The 23,041-nt window shown below is 41.3% G+C and overlaps 1 protein-coding gene and 2 non-coding genes across 6 annotated transcripts in view; 2 read left to right on the forward strand and 1 right to left on the reverse strand.

Moving 5' to 3' along the window:
* The window catches only part of ARFGEF3 (ARFGEF family member 3), a 166,346-nt gene that overhangs the window by 39,470 nt on the left and 103,835 nt on the right, over window positions 1-23,041 (forward strand). For all 4 annotated transcript variants that reach the window (XM_024551900.4, XM_024551901.4, XM_024551902.4 and 1 more), the window contains exons 3-4: window positions 6,046-6,127; window positions 9,309-9,440. In XM_024551900.4, coding sequence (XP_024407668.2) covers window positions 6,046-6,127; window positions 9,309-9,440 — 214 coding nt within the window. The remainder of the gene's footprint in view (window positions 1-6,045; window positions 6,128-9,308; window positions 9,441-23,041) is intronic.
* LOC112297485 (small nucleolar RNA SNORA61) lies at window positions 19,576-19,695 on the reverse strand. The gene has a single exon (XR_002974054.2). It is a non-coding gene; the product is annotated as a small nucleolar RNA SNORA61 (small nucleolar RNA).
* On the forward strand, window positions 20,500-20,714 carry LOC112297450 (small nucleolar RNA U3). Its single transcript, XR_002974025.2, has one exon. It is a non-coding gene; the product is annotated as a small nucleolar RNA U3 (small nucleolar RNA).

A 23,041-nucleotide genomic window follows, 5' to 3' on the forward strand; every position in this document is an offset into this window, starting at 1 on the left:
AATACCATATGATTTCACCTATATGTGGAACCTAATCAACAGAACAAGCAAGCAAACAAAATATAACCAGAGACATTGAAATAAAGAACAAACTGACAATAACCACAGGGGAGCGGGGGGGGGGGTGGATAACAGGAGGAAAAAGGGGAAGGGTCATAAAGAAACGTGAATAAAGGACTCATGGACAAAGCCCAACTGGGTTAGGATTAAGGTTGGGAGGTGGGGGTGGGGGTGGAGGGGAGAGTGGTGGGTGGAAAATGGAGACAACTGTACTTGAACAAAAACTTTAAAAATTCCATAAAAAATAGAAGATAAAAAGGAACCAATTCAGTTCGAATCACCTCGGCGGAATGACTGACAAAGCTGAGTCAGTGAAAATCCACCCATGTGGACACAAACTGTTTAAAGCCTCAGTATTCAGAAACATCATAACATCTGTAGTGTCACAACAAGGGGGTGAAAAACCCGTACTCAAATTAGGAAAGGTCATGGCTACTAGGAAAAGCGATGGCTGTAGTTTGAACCCAGCACCTGACTCCAGAGCCACATTTTTTTCACCCATCTTACCTCCCTATAGGTTCTCAACTGTATACCTCTGTCCAACGTAATGCATTGCTTCGTGAAGGACCACTCAAAATAAGATAATTTACATGGCTTGTTTGATGCCTGTCCCCAGTCTTTCCACCTTGTGGACATTTGGGTTGCTATTATTTACATATTTTTAGAATTTATTTTTCAATTACAGTTGACATACAGTATTATATTAGTTTTGGGCATACATCATAGTATGTAGACATTTACATACCTTGCAAAGTGGTCACCTCAATAAGGCTAGTATGCATCTGGCATAATTATACAATTACTACAGCATGACTGACTACATTCCCTATGCTGCACTTTACTTTGGGTTACTCTTTCTAAAGCAGCGTGCTATAGACCAGAGGGCGGGGCCGGGGGCGGCTATCTGCTGGTATAGACATTGTGGTGGAGACTTACGGACGTGGGTTTTAAAGGCAGGGGGTTGAAGTTTAAATCACAGCTTTGTCATTTACAAACATATGACGTTGGACTGGTAAATCTAATCTCTTTGTTTTGTTAAATTTCTACTTTCAAAAAATTATAATGAAATAAAATAGTAAATACAGACGTGTGTAGCATGGTACTTTGCACAAAGAAACCACCAATTTTCAACCAGAGTCATGGTTATTACGTGAAGGAAGCTAGTGATTGAGTAAGTGGCCTAGGTTACAGCAGACCTTGGAAATCTAAAGTACCTGTGTGCTCCTTCCCATGAGGAGCATCAAAGGGGAATCAGCCTAACATTCAGGAGTGCATTTGGTTTTACTTGAAGTTCATGTTTGTGCACATATCAAAAGGTAATTTTTGGTAAATTCCAAGATTTTCTCTGTTCATCTATTTTCATTTCCCTTTTTCCACTGTTATCTTCCAGCCCAATAAAGCTGGTCTGTGAACCTGATAGAGCAGTTAAGGAAATAAGCTCGGTCTCCTGGACATGACCAGGCACTGTGTCATAGGATGTCTCCCTCATGCATAAGCAGCGCTGCTAATCATTCTGCTTTAAGAAATAATGGCATGGCAGGACACGAAACCTGGGGCCGCTGCCTTTATTTAATTAGGCAAGAGTGGATTTGCACGTGCCTGTGCATAAAAAATAATCACTTAATGTAATTGAATATTGGTTCTTGGCATTCCCTTTTCCCAATGAGGCAACATCTAGAAAGATCAAACATGATTTATTCTAATACAATACGTGCAGAGGGCACGGAGCGTGTGCCATGTGGCTTTCTCTTCTATTAAAATCGTCTTTAAAAAATCAGGCAGCAGGGTTTTTATGGTGTCACAGAGCGTACTGTGAAATCCCTTGGGCCCCGTGAACTTCAGTCATTTCCTGAGTGTGTTCCTTCCCTAGCGGAGTCAGGATCGGAGTTTTGTGACGCTGATCTGGGACTTTTGGGTCTGAGGGGATGAGACACCTTGGGTACTGAGGAGAGTCAGCTATCTCCCTCACCTCCTACGCACATGCACACCTGCACGCATGAGCCGCGCACACGTAGCTAACGCCCATCCTAATGGAACCCTAAGCTCAGCCAGGGAACATGGCCTTCTTTTCGGAGGCAGACACTGAAGTTTCTGCTATGTTGGATGAGGTCCTTTCCCCTGGGAGCAGGGGATGTTAACATGGGATCCATGTGTAGTTGGGGTTTGGGGGTGGGGGCTGTGAATCCCCTGAAATTATTTTATAGGAAGAGGGTCTTTGGCCACATTTTTGTGCTTTTGTGATCCCAAAAAGGTTAAGAAACCAATTGTTCTAGCTTTGCTCTGACCTTTTGAGACCAAAGAGTAGTGGAAGGGATTTTGGTCTTGGGAGTCAGATGGATTTGGGTTTGAATGATCTCCAGAATATTTTTAGCTGTGTGGCCTTGGCATAACCAGAGAGGTTACAGAACCTTTCTGAGGCCCCATTTTCTCACATGTAAAACAAGGTTAAAAATGCCTATTTCAAGGTTGTATTGATAGGTAGACTAAAAAAAGGAATGCTAACTGTTAGTTTTCTTTTTTTTTCTCTTTTATCTCATGAATAAAATGAAAGCAACTATCTGTTCTGTCTTACTTCTTGCCAGATCTGCCTGAGCCCCCATCACGGGTTGCCCACAGGCACAGAGATGTTGGCCGAATGGCTGACTGGGTGGATGCAGTGGTGCCTTGGTGCAGTACTCAGAAGAAATCCCTCAGCCTGCTTCCTCAAAGCACTTACTTTCTAAGAGAGAGCTAGGTGCACTAATTGGTTTTGCTAAGACAATCCTCCCAGACAGTCAGCCCCACAACCTCTGCAAAATCCTCCCGGATACTATGGCAAGTCCGTTTAGTTTTTTCCATAAAATAAAAGACACATTTTCATTTTCACCAATACCTTTATTGATTTGGATATTTGGAGTATGTCTCCCGCATGGTATAACATTGATTATTCTCAATTAATGTCTTGATTTGATTTCTATCAATTTCAATTGGTCTACCCGACTGTGGAGAAATGTCCAGTGAGAAATCTCCAGCACAAAACTTCACAAACCACTTTCGACACATTCAGTCAGTCACAGCACCCTATCCATACACTACACACATTTTTTATGTGTTTCGGTTGCGTTTTCACCTGTCTTGAAATACTAAAACATAATATGACAAAAATGTTGGAAATATTTTCCTACCTTCAATATTAAAACGATTCCTACCTTCAATATTAAAACGACTACACAAAAACTCACCAGTTTTGATAAGTTTTTTGAAAGTCATGCTGATATGACAGCTGTCACAATACAATCTAACAGTTGTTTCAAGTGAAGTTAAAGAAAACTAAGACCTACTAGAATCATCTTAGGGAATAAACCAAACAAACTGTTTGGCCAACCCAAGATTTATTATCTGCCTCTTTGTGGAAAAAATTTGCCAAACCTAGATATACATATTATCCGTACTCCTTACTATAACCAGAGGACTGGCCTTAAAATGTCCTTTTTATGGATTGAAAAGCTAAGACCAATAGAGTTAAACATCGTGACTGAGATTGCATAACTTGTAAATGGTTAGGATTTGAATTCAGGTCTGTGTGATTCTACAGCTCCTGTTTTTTCCCACTGAACACCAATACCCTTCAACTCAGCCAATACCTGGCTGAACCCAGTGCATCTTCCAGTCCTGCCTGGTGAGCGAGACTGGCATGGGGAGCAATTCAGTGATGTACCCTGGAATCAGGGTGCAACCTGGCAGTCCTGGCATTGGTCCCCAGCCTGGCTCAGGCCTGCAGTATAAATTGTGTGAGTGTATAAATAAACAGGTGAGAGAGTGGAATGAGGATTGCAAGGACTAATACTGCAGATGGCAGTAACATGGGTATGCACCTGTTTATATGCAGCCATAACGCTGCTTTCCAAGGGTTAGGAGGCTCAGCACTTACAGGGGTGTTCTTGTTGCTGCTGAACATAGTTTCTCCTCTTGTTGAATGCCCCTTGATGAGTAATATTTAATATTCATGCATATTCAGCACATAGCCATTCAACAGAGACTTTCCCTGCACCTGGCTACGAGACTACAGGAGGTTTGGACCTCCACACTTTCTTGCTGGTACTGTGCCCGCATTGGCAGGTGTGACTCTGAATTTGAAATGAAAGTTCTCTCACAGTGAATGAATCCTGGTGGAAATTGGACTGTTATGTGTTTACAGATGAAGTTGTATGGTTCTTCTGTTAATACTCCTTCTGCCCATTATTCCTACTTCTCACTCGACTTCATCCTTCCAATGAATTTTTCCAAGCTTATAAACTGGTGACAATTAAATAAAAGACACAACATTGGAAAAATCAGCTATTTCTGCTTTAATTGACTGCGGAGTAGTGTTTGCCTTGTAATTGTTACAAGCTGATGATAATAACAATGACTCTGATAACCACCCAACTGGAAGGAACATAGTTGTGTAATTTATTCATTGGTCAAAGGATATATCTAATGAAAAAATGGCTTTAGTGTTAATCAGTTGTCATATTAACAGTGGGTGTTGTAACAACCAGTTAGTGAGGGGGGAGAGAGGTGAGCAGGATTAGGAAGGTGAATGCTCTTTGTGAGTGAGTCTGTTTTTGTCCTTTGTGGCCGGCGTTAGGGAGTGTCTGTGATTCTCACTTCATCTCGTGAGCTGCTGACAGAGGAGTCTGTGGGAGAGCGGCAGAGCTGCAGGGTGGACAGGAAGGCGTCGGAGCTATAATTAACTTCTGTGTTCTACAACAGCGACCCTTATTTCCCCAAAGATGAGATTCTGTAGTCTTACCCCGTGGCTTTCACACCCTCTAAGGTCATGACTCTCAGTCTGTGGTGAAAATATGGAACAGATAACAGTGCGGCTGCTCTGGCTTCAACGGGGATGGGAGAACCCAGTAGAATTAAGTAACATTTCATTTGTTGTGCCAGTGTGACTCCGTGGGGAAATAATGGATGATTAAAGTTCTTGGTCTGTTGTTTAATTATTTAGAGCGAATGCTTCCAACAGATTTGTTTATCTTTGTAGTCCTTTTGGTTTATTGCTCACATGCTTTAGTGTCCAGTTATTTTCTTTAAGCTTTAAAATATCCAAGTAGCTCTCCATGTATTTTGTTTGTTTCTTGCATGACATCAGCTGTTTGTCATTGGTCAGAGCTACTGATAATTAACTTGTATTTCTGTCTTGAAACTGTGTTTATTAAGAATCCATCCCAAAAGTGTGGGAGGGGATAATGGGGGTAAAGAGGGGAGGGTTTTCAGGAACCAACTGTAAAGGACACATGGACTAAACCAAGCGGGGGTGGAATCAGGGGAGGGAGGTAGGGATGGCTGGGGTGGGAAATGGAGACAAATGTACTTGAACAGTAATTAAAAAAACAAAATAAAATAATATATAAATAATAAAAAAAAGAATCCATCTGAAAATTCAGATATACCTGTTACTGGAGACTGAAGAGAACATTTTAAAAATTATAAATGATTATTGAGCACTTTGACTTGGGGACAAATGGACAGTTAGTAGAATTTCTGTTTATACTGATGAGGTATAGTGGTAGTGGTGGGGATGCCATCACTTCCTAGGAGAGGGAGAGGAATGAGCAAGGCATGAAATCCATCTAAACGGTGCTTCCTGGAGTTGTTCATCCCAGGTGTACGGGCACAAGCAGTTCTATTAATCTGGGAAAGAGCGGGGCATGTTCATGGGCTGGTCAGGGTCCTGCCATGTAATAATCGGTCCACCAAAACAGCTGTTTGAGAGTCTTCGTGTTTGTTCTTCCTGGAGCCATATTAAGAAGGCAAGCTGCTACAATGCTGTCATTTCTGCACAACTTTTGTTGTTTGCTGTGTGGTTTTTTAAGCTCATGTGCATTTTCTTAACTGGTTATAGTGCTTGTAATGTGTATGTGTGGCAGCATTTGGAGGGTGTGTGCATAAGGCTTCTATCACTTGACTGCCAACTTTGCTGAGCTCACATGTTGTCCTTACTTATGTGTTTGCCAGGGAGAAATGCCTGCTGCCTCTCCAGTTGGCTTTGGAATCCAAGAATATGAAGCTGGCCCAACATGCCTTGGCAGGGATACAGGTATGTCTCTCACTGAGTGTACGGGGTCGGGGGCGGGGGGACAGAAATTCACAGGCCACTTTGGCGTGGAAAGAACAAATAGTTAATATTTTAAATGCCAGCTGTTTAAAGACCCAGACAGAAATTGGATTGAACTAGGTAATAACCATAGAGGATAACAAGATTTTTAAAAATATTTCTCAGCATTTCTCTGTGCACAGCATTAGCTTGCTGAGCATTCGTCTTCACGCACGGATTCATGGCCACCCAGCTAAGCCCACAAGAGTGAAATGTTTTATGTGATGTCCAACTTTTAGGAGAAGAAGGGGTTTCAAAAGAGACACCTCAAGGTCCACACCAACTCAAGTCCTTTATCACTCAACATCTGTGGTTCTGTGCCATGAAAACTGATGGTAAACCTGAAAGATTTGTTGTTTTCTACTCTACAGTTAGGTTGGCAAATGGGTCAGTGTGTTTTGTTTTCAGAGCTATCCTGGAAAGAAATAAAGAAATTTGGTCTAATAGGGGAAGGTAGATGCTTGAGCATATTTCCTTCTTGAGCATTTGTTCATTTGTGTTTTACACATTACATGATAGACCTCACTCCAGCAGTGCCCAGGGGATGGCTGTGTAAATGCATTGACTTCTGTAAGTGGTTTGGTTTCTAAGTGACAAGCACTGTGAAGTTCAGGCCTGCGGGGGTTCATCAGCACGACCATGGATTAGCAGCATTGTAGGCTGTCTTTTCACACCAGCATGTACAATTTCATTGTTAGCTTGCTAGGTTCTGAGGGGTCCCTAATACCTTCTGAGTTAACACGTATGAAAATGTGAGAAAAGTATGACTCCTTTTTCCCCACTGGATTGGAATTAGATAACGTATGTTTTAATATGCAAGGGCATTAGAAAATTTTAAATTATAGTCCATAATGTTATTAAAACTCTTTGCTTTTCTCCAAGGGAATTGGGCCAACCATGAAAATGAAAGGGAAGTTGTTTTGACTTCCACTGATATTCTCGTTCTCTAGTGTAGTATAGATTTCCCACTTACTTGTTTTTTTTTTTTTTTAACCCTCCAACGCTCTAAGTTAGGGTACTATGATGTCAAGGGCTTGCTTATTATGGTAACATCCATGACCTGGAGGGCAATGAGCTTTCTCTTACCACTTTTTGTTACCTCCCATTAACTTCAGATGCTTTTTTAGGGCTTCCCAGTCTTTATCACTGAAATTAAGAAGAGGTTTGGCCATTAACTTTAAGTGCAGACTACCCTGCGTGCACTAGAAGATAGTGAAAAAGCTCCTTGGAGAAGACAGGCAAACTGTCAGAGAGTCCCGAGAGGGAGGTTTGCCGTCCTTGTTCTCCTGATCTGCCACGGCATTCAGCTAAAAGAGGGAGTCATTGCTCTGGATGAATCAGAAACCAAAAGTTCTTCACAGCAGTGACTCTGCACTGAATTGGCCAAGGACAGATTGAAGAGAGATTCAGAGAAAGTCCTTCACTGGGGTCTCACAGATCAACTGTCCAGGACAGAATGGGGGGAGAACAGCTTCATTCAGCCCTTGTGAACGTGAGTTAGGAGTTTCTGCGCAAGTCAACACATCACGTGCCATGACTTACAGCTAAGCGAATGTGATCTGAGAATGTGATTAAAGCTATGAATCACTGTTCGTTTTTTAGGCAATAAACACATTTAATTGTTTTATATAACTCGAATCCTAGAGGTGCCCAGTTTTGCATTTGGTGCAGTAGCTCAGGGGTACCACCGAAGACCCCATTTCTTTCTATTATTCCTCTCTGCCATTTTATTACTTTTTTATCATTTTTAAAAGACTTGATTATTTTAGAGCAGTTTTAGGTTTACAAGAAAATTGAGAGGAAGGTGCAGAGATTTCTCACGTACCTCTGCCCCTACACATGCATAGCCTCCCGGTCGTCAACGTCACTCACCAGAATGGTACCGGGTTTTTCACTCCACTCCCCTCCCCTCCCTTCCCTTCCCACCTTCCCCTCCCCTCCCCTCCTCTCTTCTCCTCTTCTTTAATGGAGGAGGAGCCTACACTGACATGTCATACTCACCTACAGCCCATAGTTCACCTCAGGGCGCACTACTCTTTAATGTCAGACCACCCTCGAAGTGTTACATTCACTCAGGAGGCCACATGCTAAGCAGGAGAGCATCTACGAAACTGTGTCGGTGAAGGTGCCAGAGGAGGGTTAGTACGGAGAAGAAAAGACTTAGCCGACTTCAGATATTTTAGAAGCTTAGTTCATGTGGCTCCAGGGACTGATGAGGGGATTATAGGCAGGTGGGTTGGGTACAATGTAAGAATTTTATGAAAAGCAAGAGTTGTCCTGAAAGAGGAAAGGGCTGTCCTGTGAGGTGTAATGACCCCTGGGAAACTTCATGAAAGTGAATGTCGTTGTCGTCTCCTCTTTTTAAGATTTTATTTATTTATTTTTAGAGAGAAGGTAAGGGAGGGAGGAAGAGAAGGAGAGACACATCGATGTGAGAGAGAAACATTGATTGGTTTCCTCTCGCATACACCCTGACCAGGGACCCGGCTGCCACCCAGGCCTGTGCCTGGCTAGGAATCCAGCTGGTGACCTTTCATTCCACGAAACAATGCCCAACCAACTAAGCCACACCGGTCAAAGCATGAATGTCTTCTTGGTTAGGTTTTTGTAAGATTTTCTAATGAAAATACATTAAGATTGGTGGATTCATGAAAAATTCCTGGTTAAATGACAGTTCACAGTAGTAAGTGAAAAAGTAAGTTAAAAAAAGCATCTGAGAAAAGGAACTTGTCCACAAGACTGCATTCCGGTGACAAAGCTCAATTCAGGAAGAGTACGCGTGAGCATGACTGTTGTGAGGGGTAGGTTCGCCTTGGCACGATCATCCCCCGCCTCCGTCACCCGAAGTACCTGTACGCCCACCATTTAGAACTTCACTTGATAAAATTTATAACAAATTATCTAATACCAGGAAAAAGACTTTGCCAAAAAAAACCAAACCTGTTTACCAAAGATTTGATGTGGGTTTTTTTTCTCTTTTTAATGGCACATAGCAGGGGTTCTTTCCTAATGGCCTCCAGCTACATGTCTCCTAAGAAAAATTATCCTCAATACATACTAAAATACAACGGAATCAGGCAGCAGGGAAAGGCCTATCTGATCACTGCCTTGTGCCTCTTTACAGAAGCTTCTGTCAGAAGAGAGGTTTGTATCCATGGAAACGGACTCTGACGAGAAGCAGCTGCTCAATCAGGTCCTGAACGCTGTGAAAGTGACACCGTCCCTCAACGAAGACCTGCAGGTGGAAGTGATGAAGGTCAGTCTGACCGGGCTACCAGTTTGCGTCACTGGCACAGGAACAAAGTCTGGTCCCCCCAGGCCCCCAGCTCCCATTGTTTTCTGGAAAATGCCTCAGCACAGTGTCATGCTAGCTCATCCTTCGTTTTTATGGCCCCCAGAGTAACCTGCTTAACCAGAGTAACAGAAAGGACAATTAAGTAAAAAGGTACAATTCCAGTACATCTGTAAGATTTGTTGCCCAATCGTGCATATCAAATACCTGAAAAAGTATTGATTGCTTTTTGAGAGAGTGTGTGTGGGTAGCTCTGGCTTGGTATAAATCCAGTCACTCCGGGCATTCTGCCTGCCTGTATATGTTAAAATAAAGCAAAGACCTAAAGACGTTTCAACATACACTAAGGTTTTAGAATAGTCGGTTTAGGGGAAGGAAGACCACAACTGGGAGCTATATCAGAATCACATCTTTTTTTCCCATGCTCAAATTATGAGACCCTGATCCCCCACATTCTAGTTACCATCTCCCCTTGGGGGTGGCATCTCTCCCTCCCCTTCCCTTTTCCCTCCCTTAAGAATCACATGACTGGGAGCCCCTTACACTGACTCTGAAGTGTGTCATATCCTGTGAGTGAAGAGTGAGTTCCCAGGACAGCACCTTGGTCAGAGTAACATAGCCAGGACCAGCAGGCTGGCTTTTACCAATTCCATCTGCTCATTTTCTCCCTGGAGGAAGGTTAAGAACATCTGGTGTTGCCCTGGCCAGTGCGACTCAGCTGGTTGAAGCACCATCCCAGTTGCAGGTTCAATTCCCGATCAGGGCACATACCTAGGCTGCGTGTTCCAGTCCCCCCTGTTGGGGCATGTACAAGAAGGCAGCCGATTGATGTTCTCTCTTTCTCTCTCTCTCCCTCTCTAAAAACCAATGAAAAAAGTGTCCTTAGGTGAGGATTAAAAAGAAAAAAGCCCAGCTGGTGTCACAAATGGTGGATTTCTTCCTGGAAGTGCAATGAAGGACTTGTGTCCTAGATAAGAGACTTCCCTTCTCTGGGCTTCATTGTCTCCACTCAAGAAAGAGGAGATCAATTTCAGTCATGACAGTTTCTTAATGCCCTGGGACCACCCTACCCTGTTGGTGGGTAGGGAAGGGTAGTGATTACTGAAGTGCTCAGACTCTGAAGCCAGCTCATTTAGGTTTGAATCCTTATTCATTTCCTAGCAGGTTCACTTCCTTGGACAGATTCCTTAACCTCTCTGGCTTGATCTTCTCATCTGTAAAATGGGGGTAATAGTAGCACCTCCCCAACAGCATTGCTGTGAGGATTAAATAAGGTGGTATTTGTAAGGAACTCAACACCTTATTTGGCACAAAGCAAGTGCTTTCAAAGTGTTACCTATTACCAGTACTCCTCCTACTTCTGCAACTGCAGCCTACTGTCGCAGAGTCAGAATCTCAGGGGTGGGACTACGACGATTCCTATACACAGTGAACATCAAGCATCCCTGAAAGGGCTGATCTCGAAGATCCATTTGTCTTTAACTCTCTTTGATTCTGGAATACACAGGTTCGCTCTGCCCTTTGACATCTGTTTGTCAGTTGTGTAATCATAGCAACTGAAGAATAACCACCTCTAGACTTGTCCTACTCGTCCACTAACTCCTGGCCACTGTTGCGAGAGGGTTAAGTCCAGCTCCCATACTAATTGTGTTTGTGACTTCCAAGTCTAGTGTGCTGAGTCCTTCCACTAGTAAGTCTCCAAACAGTGGCTGAGCTCTGGTGTCACACTGAGAGACACATCTCACAGATTTCCTGTTATTCTGGACATTCCCCCAGGCATACAGCTTTTTGTGGAGTCCAGGAATTTGTATTAAGAATTAAAATGAGAAAGTACCTGCTTTTCTAGGAGCTGTGGAGAAGCAGGATGTTTAATGGTATGTCAACAGTAACACCTGTTTTGAAAACACACACTTGCTTTAAAAAATAACAGCCCAGCGGTCCCTTCTGCTAGCTTTGCTGAAGACAGGAGTCGACACATGTTAACTCTACTGGAAATCTTGAAACGCCATCTTAATGGACTTTTTAATGACACCATAATAGACCATGGTACTTGTGGTTAATGTCTAGAAAGAAATCAGACATTGTCAGGAAAACGAAAAACAACAATCTGGGCTGCCATTCTTTACAATTAGATTTCCAAAACACTTAAAAAGGTAAGGGCTTTTGTTTCATGCTATTATTTTTAACTAGTTCAACATTGGAATTGGAAAAATATTTTTATTAAGTATAGTTGATATACTATATTAGTTATCTCAGTTTCGGGTGTACAGTATAGTGATTAGACATTTCTATACCTTACAGTGTGATGTCCCCACCAATTCTAGTACTCATCTGTCACTGTGCAAACTTTCACAATATTACTTATTATATTCCCTTCCATATTTTTCACCCTTTCCCTCTGCTCTGGCAACTATCGGTTTGCTCTCTGCTTCTGTGAGTCTGTTTTGGCTTTGTTTTGTTCATATTATTTTAGATCCCACATATGAGTGACATCATACAGTATTTGTCTTTCTCTGTCTGACTTTTTTCTTTTAGCATAATACCCTCTAGGTCTACCCATGTTGTCGCAAATGGCAAGATTTCAGTTTTTTTTGTTGCCGAGTAATATTTCATTGTGTATATATACCTCATCTTTATCCATTCATCTGCTGATGGATACCTAGGTTGCTTCCTTATCTTAGCTATTGTGAATAATGTGGCAGTGAACATAGGAATGCATATATCTTTTCAAACTAGTGTTTTCATTATCTCTGGAGAAATATGCACAAGTGGAATTGCTGGGCCATATAGTGCATCTATTTTTAGTTTTTGGAGGAATCTTCATACTGTTTTCCATAATGCCTGCACCAATTCACAGCCCCATGAACAGTGTACAAGGTCAAGTCCCAACAAACCTAGCCTTAAGCTGATTTTTTGTACTATACCTTTGTTTTATTTTTTTATTTTAGACAAATATTTTTAGCCAAGAGCTAGAAAATTAATGCTGAGATACTTGTACTTTAGAGTGATATGAGTATTAGCAGCAGCGGAAACTTTGGAGATGGCGGCCTGGCTGTGATTGCCCACAAGTGAGTGCTCCATGACGTTTCCAGTTTCTGAGATTTAGGTTACCTGCTTGGGTATGAAGATACATCCAAAGTCTAGCCTTTCTGGCTGAAAAATAATAAGTTACACCCTTTCTCTCTGCAGGAGGAATCTCTATACTGACTGTAGTCCTCTGCAGAAGTGTGCCCTCCTTTGTCTTGTAATTCTGTAATACCTTTATTTTATTGTTTTATTTTTTAATACTATGAGCAAAACTTTATACAATGTAGATTAATAAAGACAACTTTAGTTAGCAGAAGAGGGATGTGAGCACAGCACTGTTATTTACATGGAAGTTAAGGCCCAGTTTTTCAAAGGCCCACACCCAGGGCACTGTCCGTTGACCCATGCCCTTTGCACACCTGAAATCAAGAGTGTTTGCTTTTTCCCTATTATTTCCTCCACCCATTATTAAAGTTCTAATTTGGAAGGATGTTCACAGAAAATGTTTTAATAAAGTTTCTTGTTTGCTCTTTTCACAAAGAAAAATTTTTTAATTCTGTAAAACTTGTAATGACCCAAGTAAAAACTGGTACTTAAATCCTTGCTCTGCTAATAGCATTACCACATTAAAATGTTTCTATCACTTGCTCTCCAAAATATTTCATTTAAAAAAGAAAGAATTGGAGGAGTCCTCAGAGGAAAGACTGGATTCCCATTATATATGAAGAGTGTATTAACTTATTCTTGGTGCTTCTACATAACTCATTCCCATGATAAATTATTGAAACTAGATATTTCCTGTAAAAATCCTCCACTTACTTTATGTAAACATTTTGTAGGAAAAGTAGTCACCCCTTATCCATGGTTTCACTTTCTGTGGTTTTAGTTACCCACAGTCAACCACAGTCCAAAAATATTAAATGGAAAATTCCGGAGATAAAAAATTCATAAGTTTTAAATTGTGTGTCACTTTAAATAGCATGATGGAATCTCTAAACATCCCACTCTGTCCCTCCTGGGATGTGAATCATCCCTTTGTCCAGTAAATTCACTCACAATACGTGCCCTGCCCATCACTGAAGCAGCCGTCTTTGTTATCTGGTCGACTGTGGTGGTATCACAGTGCTCGTGTTCAAGTCACCCCTATTTTACTTAATAATGGCCCCAAAGCACAAGAGTAGTGATGCTGGCAACTCAGGTGTGCCAAGGAGAAGCCAATGAGTGCCTCCTGTAAGTGAAAAGATGTGTGTGCACAGGCAAAAATACAATTATATGTAGGGTTCGGTACTATTGGAAGTTTCAGGTATCCCTTGGGGGTCTTGGAACGTGTTCCATGCAGATAAACGGGGACTACAGTATAGAAAATCTTCTGAAATGAGATACAATAAACATTTTTAAATGTAGTTCTGAGTATACTATTCAGAGGAGAGAAAGCCACACTCTGCAGTTTTTGTTTATGTCTGTCTAACCACAGCATAGTACATTTTTTGACAAATCCTAGGTGCTATTTTTAAAAAAGATGTATCATGCATTTTACTCAACTATTACTATCTACTCATATTTATAAACATGAGAAATTGAACCATGCCCCACTCTCCAGAGTGGGTAGCAACTGTATTAAATTCCTGGAGAAAAAAAATATGGTTTCCTCTTTTAAAGATTTCTATAAAATTAAACAGAAACTAATAATGAAACCCAAGATTCTGATGGTGGTGTTTTCATTTGAAGGCCCTGGGCTTTCAATGGGAGGGTGAAAAAAATCAAAGTTGCTTGCTTCTGACAAATTTAATGGGAATGAAATTAGAGCACTTAGTCCAGGCACTGTTCTACGTGGTTTTACTCTCCAACACGACGGGGAGAGACGGGAACTCTGGTTTATTAAAATGGGTATGGAATCCAAATAAATATTTTATAGCTTGAGCAAATAAAGTGTCAGAATTGTGGGTTCCTCTGAAGATAGATTACCTTCGAAATGAACTAGTAGACAGCAGGGAGCTAGTTAATAGTTAGGGTAAATACTGTCTGCTTTGGCAATATTTTCCCGTGGCGTGTCCACTTCCAGGAATGCCATGCAGACTTAATAGGCGCCGGGTACACGAGCGACTGGGACTCCCCCTCCCCGCTCCTTTCTGATGGGTAACCTTCGGTGGGTTATTCACTGATACAGCTGGCTGAGTCTTCCAAACTACGGGGAATAAAGGCTGGCCTTCTGCCTCTGTAAGTGTGTCAGAGATGAGAGCAGTCTGTCTGCGAGGGGCGGGCCAGCTGTGTAGATAAGGCAGGATATGATGCTGGACACTGACAAAGCATTTGATGAGTGTTCTGTTATCAGGCGTCTTATATTATGTGCATTTTTGGGCAACAGAAATGAGTATTGGTGGAGGGCTTCACAGTTTTCAAAGGAGAAATGACTGGAGCTGATTATTTAACATTTATTATGCATCAGACACTCTGGCAAGTACTTGACATTCACACTGAAATCACACACCTACTTAAATGGTGGGGCCAGTATTTGGACTGTAACTCAGTCTGAGGCCAAGCCTGTATTATTAAGCAGTGGGTTATGTTGCCTTCTAAGTCTATCCTGAAAGAGATTTTAAAGATGATTGAACAGAAAATTTAAGACAGTCTAACAAGGGGCAGGGCTGGAAGTGGCTTGAAGTCCTGTGTGTTTTTGTACGTTTTCATGATATTGTATCTCTCCACTAGTTCAATGAACTAGATTCAAATATGAAGAAAGACTCAGAGTCATTTTCCCACCAAATTAGATAGTGGCTCGTGTGTGTGTGTGTGTGTGTGTGTGTGTATGTGTGAGAGAGAGAGAGACAGAGAGAGAGAGAGAGAGAGAGAGAGAGAGAGAGAGAGATGGAAATACTGTAAGTTGGGGGAAGGGAAAGTGTCATTTACGTTGAGATATTTTTCTATTTCATAACAAAAGCCAGCCGAATGTCTACAGAAAATACAAAGATGAATGACGCACGGGAGAAGGGCTTACTATCTGCAGGGCTGGTAGACCTAAGCAAGCTTCAGGATGTTCGTTTATTTTTTTATTTTTATTTTTTTAATTACTTTATTGTTGTACAAATACAGTTGTCTGCATTTACCCCGCATCATCCCCCCACCCCAGCCATCCCCACCTCCCTCCCCTGATCCCACCCCCCTTTGGTTTTGTCCATGTGTCCTTTATAGTTGTTCCTGAAAACCCTTCTCTCCTTCCCCCCCATTATCCCAGATGTTCATTTACAACTCTGTTCTTACAGTGCAGAGGAGAGAGTGCTTTTAAATCGTACCAATATTGCAGCCCATGCCCTGGTCTGGGAGTAAGAAATAGACCAAATGGAAGGGCTGTTTCTAAATCCCATCTCAATAGTATTTTGATGGCAGTGTCTCATATTTTGGCCATTTATGGGAGGAATGGTCATGAGCAAAGTTTGAGGGTGAAATGGCTAAATTTAAATTGTCTTTCCTTCTCATAACAAGATGAAATCCCTTCTTAGTCTAAAGCTACCAAGACATGTTAAAGATTTGCAGCAATCTCTAGGATTAAGGAAAACTCCAGTGTTTCAGAAGCGTTTAATTTCAAGTGAACAGTTGTTGGAGATTGATCTGTCATGGTTACAAATACAGTATTTCTGCGGTTAATGCAAGGAAGTGTCTGAAATATGTGGTTCTGTTAAGAAAATGGTTCTCATACAGCCCTCCCTCATGTTGCTGCGAAGATTGAAGGTAGTTTTTTTTTCTACTTTGTATACACACTGATAAAATTCGTACTGTTTTTTCCAAAGCTTATTTACTCTTTGGTGTGACTGTATTAGATAATAAAATGTATGAAAATGTGAGAAGAAACAAATGAAAATTTAGAAGTGTGATTTTCCCTTAAATAGTTTATGCATTACTTTGAGATGAAGATATTTTCACATTATCTATTAATTTCTTTTTTTAATGTCCCACTATTTCCAAGTGCCACACCATTTCAATACATTTGAGAACAACTCTACTAAGTGTTTTAAGACCTTTTCCTGTGGTTTCTGTTCAGTGCATACAGATGCAGAGGTCTTCCGTGTTTACTGTGGGTGTTCTAGAGTTCTTAGTAGAGTGGGCAGAGCCTCCAATTTTTTCAGTCCTTTCTTCTACAAATATCTATTGCGATGGCCTGTTCGGGGAACCGCCTTACAATCTCTCCAACTAGTTAGTCCTAAACTCTTGATTCAGGCATGTCTACAGAATTTCTCTAGGTAGTGAGTGAAGACCAATTACATGCTGTTAGTATTGTGTTTATCCCTTTGGTGCCTGGCACAGCATCTGGCACATGGCTTACTAATTGCTTGTTAATTCAGTTATCGACTAATGGAGAGGAGAAGGAAGCACATGTGGTAGTTTTCAGTGGCCCACCAGGATAAATGGCAAACAAAGAAGCTCAAGTTGTGATTATAGATAAAAGTCTTCGAGAGTTCAAAATTAAGAAAGACCAGCATGGATTTGGACTTTAGAACCAAAGCAACCTTATACATTATCAGATCCCTCTTTTACAGGAAAATGGAAGTTGGGCTGGTGCAGTTATTTGGCGGGACTTGCACAGTTGTTGGTAGCAGAATTGCTTTTTCAACTATTTAAATGTCTCTGGAAAGGCTTTGTGGCAAAACTAGGAGTTGATCTGGTCTTTGGCTGTGTGGTCTTGGATAGGTGGAGAAAAAACTTTCTAGACTTGTGTTTGAGTTAACGGCAAGGTCAATGTGAGTAATAATGGCTTCTGAAAAATAATGAAACCTAATGAGATAGTGGAAATGTTTTACAGGAGATAGGAATTCGTTGAGGAACCTTTAAGGGGCCAAGTGCGTCTGCAAGAGTGGCACAATGGCATGGTGTGACTGTCCTAAGAAACAATCGTTGGACTATTATCATTGTAAAGTTTCTTTGTTCTTTTTCTTCTTTTCAAAATATGTGGCAGCAGAGTAATAAAAGCACAGCTTCAGGAGCTAGAATGCTTGCTGACTGTGGGAAAGTTATTTAATTTAACTGTGCCTCGGTTATCTCATCTGTAAAATGTGGATAACAGTGATGCATACCTCCTAGAGTTGTAGGGATTTTTTATGAGTTAATATGGAAGAAGTGCTTATAATGAGGCATGGCACATGGTTGGGGTTAGATCTCATTTCTGTGACAGTTGTTAGAAAAGGATATATGTAGTATAATAATAAAATGGATACCTAGGACTCAAAATATGGACCAGAGCATTAGAAGTACCATGGCTTTATGAGTTTCTTCATCTTATCTTTTTATTCCTCTATTGCCTCCCTCTATACAGCCCATAACAGGGTAATTTTCTTCTATAGTAATGGAAGAATGTCTGTTTCACCATATTTCTGATTCCTAAAAAAGAACCTCATCATATTCACTGCTGTTGAATTGTAGCTTTAAAGAATTTTGTAAATTATTACATATCAGTTATCCACCCAGCTTCATTCCTAACCATTAGCCATGATTCCACAGCTGGCAGAAAACACCTCCCCCCACCCTCATTTATCTCTGCCAGTAAGTTTCCTTTCCATCCTACTGAGCAGAATTAATATTTGGTTATTCTAGAAGAGCTTTTTAATTATTAAATGTTTAACATATAGAGCATCAGGTTGGCTTTAGCTCTTTAAAAACTTGATCTTGAGGGCTTGATAGGTCATGTCTGTAAGCATTGACTATAAAGTCATTAAAGCCTTGTGTATATATGAGTAGAGACTACCTGAGGCAAGGTGACTATTCTGGGAAGACTCTGAGGGAAGAAGAGGGAAAGAAGAAGTAAAAGTGTTACCTGGGACATACTGGTGAGATTCACTTCTTAAAAATTCATCTGAGAGTTTAGGTCAAAATAAATTTGTTATAGATTAAACTAGAAAAGATAATTAATTGAACTTTTAAGTTTGTGTTCCTTTAGACTTTATTTTCACTGGTTTGCTCAGTGAATATATTTTCATTACCACCATATATAAAACTATGTAGAATTAAAAACAAAACATTAACAAGGGTCTATAGTCTATATAGGGAGGAGCATGGGGTATAAACTGGCATAGGTGACAGATAGTGAGCAATGACCCTGGAGGGGAGGGTGAAGGAGATGCCAGAGGCCCTTCAGAGTCAGTGGTAAAGTGACATGTCCAGAGCTGAGTGTTAGGAAGTAAGGTGGGAAGAATGGGGGACAGTTTTGCAGGAGAAGGGTCTGGAAATCATCAGGACCAAGTCAGAGGCACTGGTGAAATGTCTTATTGTAAGCGCCCAAGCAAGAGATTTCGAGGACTTAAACCAGGTTGGTGGTGATAAGAAGGGTCCCTTTGGCTGAGGGCAGAGAAGTGCAGCTGAGGGTGCTGAGCTGATCTGCAGAGAGAGAACAGGAGCACCTGGTGACTGGCAGTGATGGAGTTAGGCTCAGGGAAAGGGAAAATCCAAGATGATTATAGGACTTGGAACGAGAGTTTCTGACTGAATCGAGGCTTTTAAAAGGCCAACTTAGGAGAGAGATATGGGAGTTCATATGGTCACATATTAAAGAATTAGAATATTTTAAAAGACTAATGTAAAGAAATATAAGAGTTTAACATTTCTGGCTTCCCAAAATAGAAAAGGTTCATTGTAAATCCCATCAACATGACTGATTTCTGTGTATTCATTCTAATCATATTGTGTATATTCATTTCTGATCATCTCTATTCATGGGGTTACAGTTCTATCACTGTGTAGATATTACTTTTTGCTTTTCACTTACCTTTAGATTATAAACATTTCTCACGTGGCAGTATGTATTTCTTTAAGTATAATTTTAATGGTTGCATGATTAAGAATTTTAGAGCAGGAAGAAACATTAGTTATTTATGGTATTACAGACGTAGTGAAGTTGATGTGATTTTCATGAGATTGTATATATTTATTTGTAGTACTTAGAAGCTGAAGTTAAGGATTGAAACTTGGGAGAAATTGTGTCTCTAGAAACAGATTTGTGAGGTCTCTCATTAGAGGTAAGGTTTATGAGAGTTTGCCAAAGGAGGGGGTTTAGTGGGAAAAATAAGAATGGTTGATTTTTTTTTTACCTTGTTTGAAACTAGCCCACGTGCTCCAGAGCTGTGAGGCCAGCTTCAGTATTACTTTCCCTCCTTTTACGACCGCCAAGACCGGTGTTCAGGTCCGATGGGAAAGGGAACCGGAGGGTAGAATGGTTGATTTTTTAAGTGAATAGCTAAGTTCGTTATACTTTAATATTTACATGATTTTTTTTTCAGATATCACTGGTACAGTACTCCCTAGACTTAGGTGCTAAGGGCACATCTGATGAATCGATGAATATCATTCTCATCACTAGTGGCAGCTAATAAAGGCCAGAAAAGAACCCGAGACGTGACCATAAACCAATGAGTAACTTGAAATGTTTTCCAAACTTAGTGCTCAGGACCTCAGGCAAATCTTCTATTGACTAAGAACATCTCTCAGAATAGCTATTTGCTAGAATTTGGGCAATTTGAGCCAGATAAAGTGATTTTTCTGATTACCTGTTATCTCAACCTAAGGTAAGTCAATTTAAGTGATAAGAGTGATGGAAGTTTTAAGCAATAAAATAATTTGGTTTATTGTTTTTGGATCTAAATAAAGATTGAGCCGTAGCTTAACTACCTACAGGTACCGACAGTCCGAGATCTCTGGAGTGTGGTGAAGGACCAGCGGCTCCTCCCAGATCCGCCCCAGGAGGCCTGGGTGTAACTTGGGGGCTTTTGGAAACAGGGTAATGTGGTGGAGGTTCTCAGCTGTATCTGCAAGGCATGTGGGGGATAAATGATCTAAAACAGTGGTTCTCAACTGGAGACCATTTTGTCCCCCCAAGGACATTTGGCAATTTCTGGAGACATTTTTGGTTGTCCCATCTGGGGAAAAGACTGCCACCATCTAGACGGTGGAGGCTGGAGATGCTGCCAAATGTCCTACAGTGCATAGGACAGTCCCCTACAAAAAGAGTTATTTGAAGACTATACTTTCAGGGATCGTTTCTATAGTTTGTTACTAGAGAAGTTTCTCTGAACATGAAGCTCACCCGAAACCACAGGGAGGAGGCGCAGCGTTCTCTCCTGAGCCTGAAGCCCAGCTTTTGGTGGTGTTTTTGCAACTGCCAATAGCCATTGATGATCGTTCTTCTCTTTCTTTGGAAGAGGAAGAGGGAGAGGATGCAGTCCGAGTGGGGCAAAAAAAAGAAGAAAGAAAGAATTATTTGACCCAAAAGGTCTACACTGTTGAGGCACAGGGACTTTGATGGAAACAATGCTTATCTTGGGCATCCACATTTTAAAAATAGATAATAAGAAAATGTTCTTTGAAACTGTAGATGTGTGTAGTTTGGAACACCTCTCTGCCCCCACTCTAAAATTATATGTCCTGCTATTCTGTAGAAGACTGAGCCTGCTTTGTTGCTTGTGCATGGCTGGGAGGGAAGGAATCTGTTTCTGTTTCGTGGCCCAGGTACACTTTCAACCGTTCACTCTGCAAGGCTCACATACAGAAGTGGGCCATGCCCGGCACCTAAAAGAAAGGCTTATTATCACTGCACTTTGTCCTGGTTTCTGCTGAATTTGACAAAGTAAAAAAAAAAGAACCAGAATATTTCTAAAGAGAAGGAATTATGCAGTTACTTTTCGTTTTATGAAGTTTCCAGCCAATATACATGAGAGACCAGAAGGAAATGTGCATTAAGTAACAAAGCTAAACTTCCAGCCAGAACCAGAGCTGGGGTTTGAAAGGCGCCTGACGTTAAGGAATTCAAGAGAGTCTGCTCTTCTCCATGCAGGGAAAGACAAGGCCTTCTGTGGGCTGTACTCCTATTTTTAGATACTTTTCTGAGCTCTCGTAGATTATTTTGCTTGGTCTGACTTATAAATAACATCTGACATTGGAAAAATGAAACTGCAATCACCTCAGGAGCACTCATATATAAATTAAGATAATTTTAATAGTTTAAGAAAGAGGAAAAAAATTCCTTACTCGTTCAATATGCCCCCATGTCCTCGATGTGTCTTTGGGTAGGTGACTCCCCCAAATCACCTTGCTTCTTGATGGAACCCGTGCCTTCTTTCCTGAGCTGAATTTATAAATTATATGTGTTACAAAACATTAAATTAAGATTTCCATGAAAAGACAAAAATAGCATAGCAACTAGTGTGCTGTGCCCTGGACCCTGGTAAGCTTTCCCAGAGCACAGTGTATTTTTCCAGTCATAATGCTCATAACAACTTATTACAATCCCTTATGTTATAGCTGTCTTCAAAACCATATGTTAGCCCTGCAAGATCAGGGATCGGGGTCTTTTTTGTTCACTCTATGCCCAACACCTAGCGCCAGATCTGACCCCTGGTAACGCCTCAGTAAATACCTGTTGCATACAGGAAGGGGAGCCTGAGTAACGCAGCGCACAGGTAGAGATGTAAAGTGGACATGCAGTTGCTGTCCACTAAGTTCAAGAATCACTTCTTTACTCCCTGGAAATGGTCCTGCTAAGGACTCATTTGGAACTTTGGCAGAAATGAAATCTTTGAAAATCTTTGTGTTAGGCAAGTTACCATTTACTATGTTAAGTGCCAAACATAGGTTCTCAGCAGAGCATAGCAGATGCCGGGCCAGGAGACTGTTCCATAAGTCTCATGGGAGATGCCCTGTGGTTAGTGGAGGTGGTTTTCTGACTGTCCAGAGTGAGGTCCAACCAGATGGCTGGACATCTTGAACGGAGGCTTACTAAACTCTGATTGCTCTCACCAGGTCATCTGAAACTTCAGTGTGTGGTTGCAAAAATGGCCTTTAGCCAGTCATGTCACCTAGATCTGACCTTCAGATTCCCAGGACAATTTTCAACTGGGCGCGCTTATCACATTGTCTACACATTTTACAATAATAACTAAGCACATAGGTGCACTGTCCCACTGGCCCCTGACACTCCCTGAGGTTGATTCCTCCTGCGGCCAGTGCTTAGGAGGGATGGAGCCTGGACTCACCAGGCTTCCCAGGGCCCAGCAAGGTGCTGTAAACGTGGTGGGTGTCAACAAGTCAGACCCAACTGCAAGACAAAGGAGCTTATGAATCCAAAGGGGATGGAGAGGGCACACAGATTTAAGTATTATATCTAAACTGCTCCAAGTAAATGCTGTAAAAAAAGCCTTTTACACAGTAATATCTGTATTATACATTTTGAACAAGGGATATCATTGTTCTTCAAAATATGTTGCCTTATTAATATCTAATATAAAGCTTTGTGAAACACATGCAGTGGAGGAGGTAGAGAGATTTTAGCCAGACTGACCAGAACATTAGAGAGCAGGTGGGGAGAACCCTGGTAGGATGATACCCAGGTTTCAAATGCAGTGGCCATTGCCTCCTGTTTAGGGAACTCCCTGCATCCCTTTGCCAAACTCACCCCAGTCAGTCCATTTCCACTGGAATGACTGGAATCTGTCTTCAACTGCATCGACATCTTACAGAGTGTCTGCTTTATCACTTCGATTCCCAATTTGCCTCAGGACAAT

Source organism: Desmodus rotundus, chromosome 11 (assembly GCF_022682495.2).
Source record: "Desmodus rotundus isolate HL8 chromosome 11, HLdesRot8A.1, whole genome shotgun sequence".
NCBI lineage: Eukaryota > Metazoa > Chordata > Mammalia > Chiroptera > Phyllostomidae > Desmodus > Desmodus rotundus.